This window comes from Hipposideros armiger, unplaced genomic scaffold (genome assembly GCF_001890085.2).
Source record: "Hipposideros armiger isolate ML-2016 unplaced genomic scaffold, ASM189008v1 scaffold_724, whole genome shotgun sequence".
Taxonomy (NCBI): domain Eukaryota; kingdom Metazoa; phylum Chordata; class Mammalia; order Chiroptera; family Hipposideridae; genus Hipposideros; species Hipposideros armiger.
Genome location: NW_017732074.1, coordinates 539,376 through 548,831, shown reverse-complemented (window position 1 = coordinate 548,831; position 9,456 = coordinate 539,376). Strand labels below are relative to the sequence as shown.

Genomic DNA, 9,456 nt, shown 5'->3' with positions numbered 1-9,456 from the left:
CCCCGGTAAACGGAAGGTGATGACAGTAAAACCTCAGTAACCAAGGAAACCCGTGCTGTGCTGGTGGATAAGAGAGGTGAAAATTTAACTGAGACAGAATAAAAAGGAACTCGGGCCACGTCCAGCAGTCAACCTGTGCAGTGAAATCCCAGGAAGGTGGAGCAGAGGCAGAGGCACCTGATCAGTGCCCTCCTTAGGAAAAGGAGTAAACTGTCAGTGGCTCGGGTTGGGGACGGTACGTTTTGTACACTAAGCTTGCTTAGGAATGTTCAGTCTACGTGTGGGCTTCATATAAAGGCTGATTATTTTTGTGTATATAAAACCCTCAAATTACTTAACAAAGGAAAATCTTTACTGGAATGCTTCTTAGTTGCATCTCTAGTTTTTGTGTGTGTCTGTATTCAGTAGCTCAACAGAGCAAAACATCTTTTTTTTTTTTAAGATCATAACCACAGCAAGAATCAAATTGTCTTCATTGTAGTTCCATTTAGTGCCTTCTTTACCACAAAAATTGTTGACACTAATCTAGTTCATAGAATTTTACCGGGGAATTGGGACTTGCAAGGTTGATTAGCTTGGTAGTCTTTAAACCTGTTTTAGCCTGAATTCTTACATGAAGTTCAAGTTGTAAAGCAGATAAAACGAACCTGATTCTATTGCCACTACTGCCCTCCTTTCCACAAGGACTCCATATAAAAGGACTTCCCCAAAGTACAGTGTAAAATCTCTAATTAGCACAGTGAAAGTTACTGCAGTTTAATTTCCCAAACTACCCTTAAATCATGGGATCATAAAACTCGCCAGGTCTTTACAGTAAGTCTGGCCCTTGTGAGGGCTGCCAGCAAATGGTAATTACCTTTCTGTGCTTCCTATTTTTAGCCACCTCTCTGAAACAGAATTACCCATGTGAGAAAGATATAAGGACTTGGAGAAATAAGACACAAGGATTCGGAATGAGTGAAGAGGCCTGTGAGAAGTGTCATTAAACAGCTGCTCTGAGGATTGGGTCACCATTTTATTTTCTCTGTTCTCAGATCCCTCTTGTCAGCCATATTCTGATTACCAGGAAGGACAGGAAAGGAGGCTGTATATAATTCTCTGCTGGAGAAACAGTCGAATTCAAATATAGCCTGCACCACTTTTTTTTTTTTTTTCTCAATGGCCACAGTATTTTGTATCTTGTTCTAGGTTCAATTGATAATACAGATATAATAAGCCATAGAGTGCATTTACTCATTTTTTTTCAAGTATCATGCTCTAATATGTATTTGATACACAATGACAAATGGAAACATCCTTCTTAGGATACCTGTATTCTAGGTATATAGTATATATGTATATTTTTTGTTACATTTTTTAATTGAAATTTAGCTTTTTGAAATACCATGTAAAATTATTTTTGCTAGAACACTTTTCTAATATCAAAGAGCTATCATTGAACTCCTTAATGGGTTATGAATTTTCATATTGCTAAAAAGACAAAAAAAATGAAGCATCAGTTGCTGATTATGGTCCAAAGGATTATGTAAGATAAAAATGACCTTAATAGGGTTATAAATATTAAAGTTGGCAGACTATCACTGATATATTTTAAAGCTTGATAACCTTTTAAAATTTTAAAGTAGGGCAAATTAATATAATTTTCCAATTATATACTTTGTAACATTTTTGGTTGGATATATTTGACATTATCACTGATTACTGAAATTAGTTTCCAATAACTTTCTGTTGGAGGGTTTCCTTAAATTTGTTCTCTCCCATATCTTTCTCAGTTGTTCCCCTTCTATGGTATAATTACATTTTGTGAGGAATATAGGACGTTGTTGGAAAATGTGTGATGGTTTTCAACCTCCTCATTAGGTTAAAGCAGGAAAGTCTTTTCTACACTCCTTTACAGCAGGGGAAGGTAGAACCTTCAAAAGCTAGGCTCTCTTAGTAACTTCCCAAATTTTGCTGGCTTATCTAAGAGCTCTTCATGATAAAGATGATCTTTAAATATTCTCTTAGCAGACTGTTCGCTCTTTTTGAAGGAAAAGGGAAGAGGATATTTTAAAAAGACTGTTGCCCAAGCATGCAGTGCATAGGCTGGCCAGATCAATTCAGCAGATTGTAAACGAATGTAAGTTATTGTACGTTAAAGAGGGATCACAGCTTCAGTGCATAAATCTTTTTATTGGTTGTGTTGTGCATGTGGTACCTTTTCTCTAGCTGTCCTATCCATTATTGAAAATGGGGTGTTGAAGCCTCCAACTGTTAGGGTTGTACTATTGCTTCAATTCTGCCAGTTTTTGCTGCATATTTTGTCAGGCTCTATTGTTAGGAGCATATGTTTATATATTTATATTTATAGTTCTGTCTTTCTGATGCATTGACCCTTTTTATCATTGTTTAATGTCCTTCTTTGTCTTTTGTAACAATTTTGGCTTAAGGTCTATTTTTTCGGATATTTGTGTAGCCACTCCAGCTCTCTTTTGCGTACTGTTTGCATAGAGTATCTTTTTCCATCCTATACTTTATTATAATGGTATTTTAATCTTTGAATAAACATGTCTCCTATAGATAACATAAAGTTGGATTTTAAAAAATTCATTCTGTCAGTACCTGCCTTTTGATTCAATTGTTTATTCACATTTAATGTTATTAATATAGCTGAATATTGGCCATTTTACCTTTTGTTTTACAGATTCTCATGTATATTTACTCCTTTATTGCTTTCTTGGGCATGAAATTAATATATTTTTTTATTTTTTATTTTTTTATTGGGGAATTGGGGGTATGGGAACAGCGCTGGGGAATTGGGGGAAGGGGAACAGACAAGTTGCTGTCCTTTTGTTCTTCAGTCTAGTTGTGGAGGACGCTGCTTCACTGGCCCAAATTAGCACCATCATTGCGCTCTTCCTGGGCGAGGCAGATCAGTTGCCGGCTTCTGGACGGCCGCTCACTGCGGCTGCTGGCCGCTCACGCTGGCTGCTGGCTACACACGGTAGCCCATGGCAACCCACTGCCACAGGGGCGGCGCCTACGCCATCGCTGGCGACTCACAGCAGCCCAGCTCCAGGTTGAGCTGTTGTTCAGCATCTTAGCTGTGGAGGGCAGTGTCACTGGCCCTCATATGTGGGATCCGAACTGGGGCCCTCTGGCGTCCCAAGCCAATTCTTAACCATCGCGCCACTCGGCCGGCCCAATATTTTTAATGTAACATTTTAATTTCTTTAATTTTTTAAAACTTTTTTAGTCATTTCCTTAGTGGTTGGTTGATATAGGGCCTACTATATAGATTTTAACAGAATATGCTTTAGAGTTATACTTATTTCCAGTGAGATAAAGAAACATTACTCCTATATAGCTTATTCTCTTCCCCCCTTTTTATGGTATTATTGTTACACATATTACATCTATATGTTACAGAACCAACAATACATTGTTATAACTATTACTATGTAATTTTATCTTCTAAAGACGGAGAGAAGAAAGAAGAGTAAGCATATACTTACAGCTTTTGTCAGCCTTCTTATTTACTATTTCTAGTTTTGTTAATTTGTTTCTGTGTATATGGAGTTCTTTTCTTAGTTCAGTACAGTTTTGCTCCCACTCACCACCTTTGAGCTGTTATTGGCAAATGTATTGTTGGCCTATAACATAGAAATATATTTCTGCACATTGTTTTATACGGCTGCTTTTAAAATTAGTTAGGAGAGGTTGTATCAGATAGATGATTTGCAAATGTTTTCTCCTATTGGTTAGGTTGATTTTTCATTTTGTTGATGGTTTCCTTTGCTGTGCAGGAGCTTTTTATAGTTTGATATAGTTCCACTTGTTTATTTTTGCTTTTGTTGTGTTTGCTTTTGGTGTCAAATCCAAAATGTCATTGCTAAAGCTGATGTCCAGCAGCTTACCAGCTATGTTTTCCACCAGGACATTTTTGGTTTTAAGGTTTACATTCAAGTCTTTAATTCATTCTGAGTTGATGTTTGTGTATGGTATTAAATAGGTGTCCAGTTTCATTCTTTTGCATGTGGCTATCCAGTTTTCCCAACACCATTTATTAAAAAACTGTCCTTTCCCCATTGTATATTCTTGGCTCTTTTGTAATAAATAGACTATATATGTGTGGGTTTATTTCTGGACTCTCTATTCTGTTCCATTGATTTATGTGTCTGTTTTTATGCTGTTATCATACTGTTTTGATTACTACAGCTTTGCGATATAGATTAATATCAGGAAGCATAATACCTCTAGCTTTGATCTTCTTTCTCAATGTACTTTGGCTATTAGTTGTCTTTGTGGTTCTATACAAATTTTAAAATTGTTTGTTCTATTTCTGTGAAAAATGCCTTTGGACTTTTGATAGTGGTTGCATTGAATCTGTAGATTGCTTTGGGTATAATGGACATTAAACAATATTAATTATCCCAATCCATGAGCACAGAATATCTTTCCATCTGTATCTTCAATTTTTTTTATCAAAGTCTGATAGTTTTCAGTGTACACAAGACTAATTTTGTAATGATGTTGTTAACCTAATAATGATGTCTTTATATTTATAGTTTTCACATTTCTTTTATCAGTACTTTTTTTTTATTCTGTTCTTTGTCTCTATCTTGGGGTTTTGCATATTTTATTCTGTCTCAGATCTTTGCAAAATGAACCAAACATAAAGTCTTTAGGAGTTTTTAAGATACACCTTTCTCTTAAGTTACATCAAGTGTCTTCTAAACTTTGTTACTTCTTACTACCCTCTTGTGATGGAGGCTAATGACAACTCTCCTGGTTTCTGCAGTTGGTGGGAATAATGAGATACTTGTTCAGTGATTTTTTTTCTAAGTAGGGGATTAGCGAGTCATTTATCTGTGGGAAAACACCTTGTAAATATTAAATGATCGTGATGGCAGGGCCATTAATTCTATCTAGGTCTCCTGCCTCCCATGTTGGTGCTTGTTTCAGTGAGTTCATAGTTGCTCAGGTGTTTCAGATTATAATCCTCATTTACATCAAGCTAGTTGCTTTGCCCAGTTTTACATTTTTGCCGTATGTTATATGGACATACTCATTTTTGCCATATGAGTATGTTCAGAAGTTTTGTACTAACTAGAGAAGTCTCCCTGAACTCTGTTTATCCAGTGGGCCAATAAAAGAATACCGAATTTTCCCAGATTAACCCCTGCTATAATAGTATTTCCAGCTCTAGTTCTAGCCCCCACATTCTCATTAGTTACAAAGCTATTTTCTGTAGAATGTTCCTGGTATTTGTTATATACATAGCTGATCTCATTCAGTCACATGTCTGTAACCTGCTAGCATCTTTTTGTCCTGAGAAACTTTTAGGAATGGCAGGAAACCTCTAGGTTTCAGGCAATCTTTGCAATGTTTCGATTATAAAGTTGATTGTCCTTTTTTTTTTGGTGCTGTCAAGGTGGCTTATGATGATATTTGAGGGCTGAGAGTGATCTTGAAAGATCAGTTACTCCGGCATTTCATGAAAACTTATGAAATTTGATTCAGGTAGATTAGTTACTAGTGTTAAATCTGTTTGAATGGTTGATGGGAAACTAGAAATTTGTAATGGACCAAAATAATACCACACAGACCAAAGTACTAGATAGAAGGGGAAAAACATATCTGTACAGTGGGTAGGTCAGTCTTTACCCAAACCCATTGGTTTATCTTGGCATTACTTATGTTGGCTCAGCTATTTATCATCTGTTATTTGATGAGATATAACATAAGATTTAGAGCATCATCTATAGCGTATTTTGGCTAAAAAAATATTACTCTTGACTCCACTGGGCATTTAGATTTTCTCTTTAGATTTTTTAATCTGATATTTCCTATAAACTAACCTATAAACAAATATTACAAGGAAGCAGCCAGACAGAAGATGATCCTTCTGTAATCTACCTGCACTGGTCTCTTCAATAAATCAATGTCATAAAAATAGAGATTGTGCTAGATTCAGACTTAAGCGGCAATAGTGAGACACAGTGCATGGTCTTGAATAGGATACTGGCTTGGACAAATCGTCTGTAAAGAAAATTTTTGGGGTCAGGAAATTTGGAAATAGTCTGGATGTTACATGAAATAAATTAACTGAAATGAGGAGGTGGAGAATACTGTTGAGAAATCTGGTTATCAAAAAAATATATATATAAACATAGATAGAAAAACCTGGAAGTACATGAATTAAGGTGTCAGTAGTGGTACTTTCAGGTGATGGGAATATGCGATTTTCATTTATTTTTTGCTTGTCTCTCCCTCATAATTTTTCTGCAAAGCACATGTCCTGTTTCTGTGTTAATAAAAACTTATTTTAAAAAAAGTCTATACTAACCCATCCTGTATAGATGACTTGTTTTAGGATATTTCACAAGTTTTTTTCTTGATAAGGATTTTATGATTGTAGGGATACTTTTTTGAAATGTGTCTTTAGATTCTACATGCATCTCTCTTATTTAAAATTTAATTTTTTATTATTGAAAATGTTAAACACATATAAAAGTAGATGGAATAATATAATGAATTTTCATGTGCCCTATCAGCCAGCTTCAGCAGTTACCAGTTATACCCAGATTATTTCATCTCTACCCACCTTCCTCTCCACCCATATTTCTGATGCAAATCCCACATGTCATATCTTTTCTTCCATAAATAGTTCAGTATTTATTTTTAAAAGATAAAAACATGAAAAGTAAAACAATACTGGTATTGTACCAAACAATAAATAAATAAAACAATATCCTTAATTATAGCAAATATGTAGTCAAGAAATGCTCACATTTCTCCAATGGTCTCATAAGTAATTTTTCTCTAGTTACATTGTTTGACTCACAGTACAATTAAGTTGCTGACATCACACCTGGTTATGTCCATTAAGCTTTTTATAGGTTTCTTCCTTCTCCTCCATTTTTTCCCCTTGCAATTTATTTGTTGAAGAAACTAGACCTTTTAGCTTTTGTAATTTCTCACATTCTGCATTTTTCTTCATGCTCTCTTAAGCGTTTAATGCCAAAGACTGGAAATTGTTCTCTAGAATGCATCTCGGCAGGGTTACCATTTAGAGCTTATAATGTAACATATTCATGGAGGGTCTTTGCAAAACCTGAAAATTGAAAGAGTTGATTTTCATCGTACAGTCCTTTGAGTTGAAGTGAAGACTTAGTCTTGATTATTTCAATAAGATGAAACAACTATTGAAATAGGATACGCTGGGATAGACTTGAGAGATATCACTTACACCAATTTTTAAGTAGGAACTCACCAGATTTCCATTTCAAAGCTAAATGAAAACTTCACTATGAAAGTTTATTGTGGTATAATGGGATTATCTTGAAATATCTAATATCTTCAGAGAGCTTGGTCTATAAATGTGCTCTTTATTGAAATACCTAGGTACTATTTTTTTGGTTTTATTTTACAGCTAAGGCTACTAAGGTCTAGATTTACATTGCCTGCTTATTGATTTGTCTCTAATGATTGCAGGTTGAAGATGACAGTGCTGCAGACGCCAATGGAGAAGAGAATGATGAACGGGGAAATTATTCTAAAAGAAAGATAGTCTCTAACTGGGGTCGATATCAAGATACTGAAAAAGAGGTCAATAATGAAAGTGGAGAATCTCAGAGGGGGACGGATTTCAGTGTTCTTCTCAGCTCTGCAGGTATGAATTCCAATTGCTCATTACACTGGTTAGTGCCATGAAAGTTGCACAGGTTTTTTTTTTTTTAATTTACGTTCCTTTTTAAATTGCATCTTGGTAACTAGCAGCTCATCCTTTGTCCTTTAGATTTTAAATTCAAGTAAAGGACACTGTGTTTAATGGTTTGCAGGGGAAAAAAAATGACATTAAGTGGAAGGCAGGGTTTCTGTGTACTGATGTAGAGTGACTTAAGTTGTAGTTAAAATGAATAAAAGGCTTTATCGGAATGAAAAATGCTGAACTCTGCCCTCTCAATTGGGCAGTCTGAGAGACAGCAGTGTTTTCTTTGATTTCAGAGGAATTGATACTTAATGTTTATACAAAGCCAAAAGTTCCTAGAATATATGTTCTTTTTTTCCCTTATGTCGTAGCCATAAATGTGGATATTAGTGGATATGCATATGTGTAGAGGTATATGCACCTGAACACCAAAACTTTTCTGTTTCGCTTTGGACAGTCTATCAATAAGGTGAAAAACTCATTGCTTCTATGACTAGCTATTTAAGATGGACTTCCATCCTGAGCAACGTGCAACAAGGTGAAGCTGGAGAGTAGTTCCAGGCAGTGATGGAGCAGGGCTGTTGTATAAATGGCTGCTCCCTGTTGGGTGTGGCACAAGAATTTAAAGGCTGAATGGAGGACAGACTGTTGGTTTTCAGGGGTGAGGGATGGAAGGATGGGAGGTGGATGTGGTTATAAAAGGGCAACATGACGGATCCTTGTGCTGCTGGTCATACCTGGATTGTGGTCGTGGGCACACAGACCTGTGCAAGTGATAAAATTGTGTGGAATTTACACACAACATACACACAAGTGAATACAGAGAAAACTGGGGAAGTCCGAATAAGATTGGTGGATTGTGTTAGTGCCAATCTATCCATATCCTGGTTGCGAAATTATACTATGGTTTTGCAAAATGTTATCATTGGGGGAAACTGGGCCAAGCGTATAAGATTTCTCTGTATTATTTCTTACAACTGTATATGAATCTGTAATTCTTTCAATAAAACAATGGCCAGGTTAAAAAAAATTAGAAGGATAAAAATGTGAAAAGCAATGAATAAACTGAAAGTAGTATTTTTAGACAGTTTGTTGTGAATTTCCTCTTCCTCCCAACTTTTATGTTGCTTCTGACGTCTGCCTTTTTGTCCCATCTCCCTGTACTTTTGAGTGCCTATACCAGACTACGAAACATAGAGCGATGAATTCTCTTGCAACCTACTAGTTGGAAAGAAAGACGTAAGTGGAGCGAGTATTAGAGTGTGAGTCACGAGAGCAGATTCAGCCTGGTGGCATCATGTCCAGTGTGCCATACAGCCTCACCACCTCAGGCACAGGTTTGCTGATGGCATCCACTCACTGACTGTTTAAGGACCCGAGACTCATCTTTCTGCCAGTCAGATGAGTATTCTCTTGTTAACTGCATTTTGGCCAATTATGGGTTTAAAAGCACTTTTATTCAAGGTAGGAGGGTAAAATGTGGCCTGGTTAGCTTCAGTTTCTATCAGCTCTTCTAAAAGGTTTAGGGAGAAAATTGAAGTAGTGTAATAAAATTAACATGTGGACTATCTGGATTTAATTGAATCAATTGTGTAGTCAGTTATTCGGACAGTATCAGGCAGTAAAAAATGCTGCATAAATGTTTGAAGGCAACTCAGAATTCTAGTCTAACCCAGCAGTTAGGTGCCTTGGCTTATGGTTTTGTTTATATATCTTAGCTGTTTATTTATAACTTAAAACCTGGCATGGTTTGGGTCCCATAG

General features: G+C 36.1%; 2 protein-coding genes across 2 annotated transcripts in view; one reads left to right on the top strand and one right to left on the bottom strand.

Moving 5' to 3' along the window:
- The window catches only part of AVEN (apoptosis and caspase activation inhibitor), a 177,179-nt gene that overhangs the window by 51,082 nt on the left and 116,641 nt on the right, over nt 1–9,456 (top strand). The window contains exon 2 of the mRNA XM_019627220.1: nt 7,477–7,654. Within this exon, the coding sequence (XP_019482765.1) occupies nt 7,477–7,654 (178 nt within the window). The remainder of the gene's footprint in view (nt 1–7,476; nt 7,655–9,456) is intronic.
- Nucleotides 1–9,456, bottom strand: part of CHRM5 (cholinergic receptor muscarinic 5) — an 81,011-nt gene that overhangs the window by 47,429 nt on the left and 24,126 nt on the right. The window lies entirely within an intron of this gene.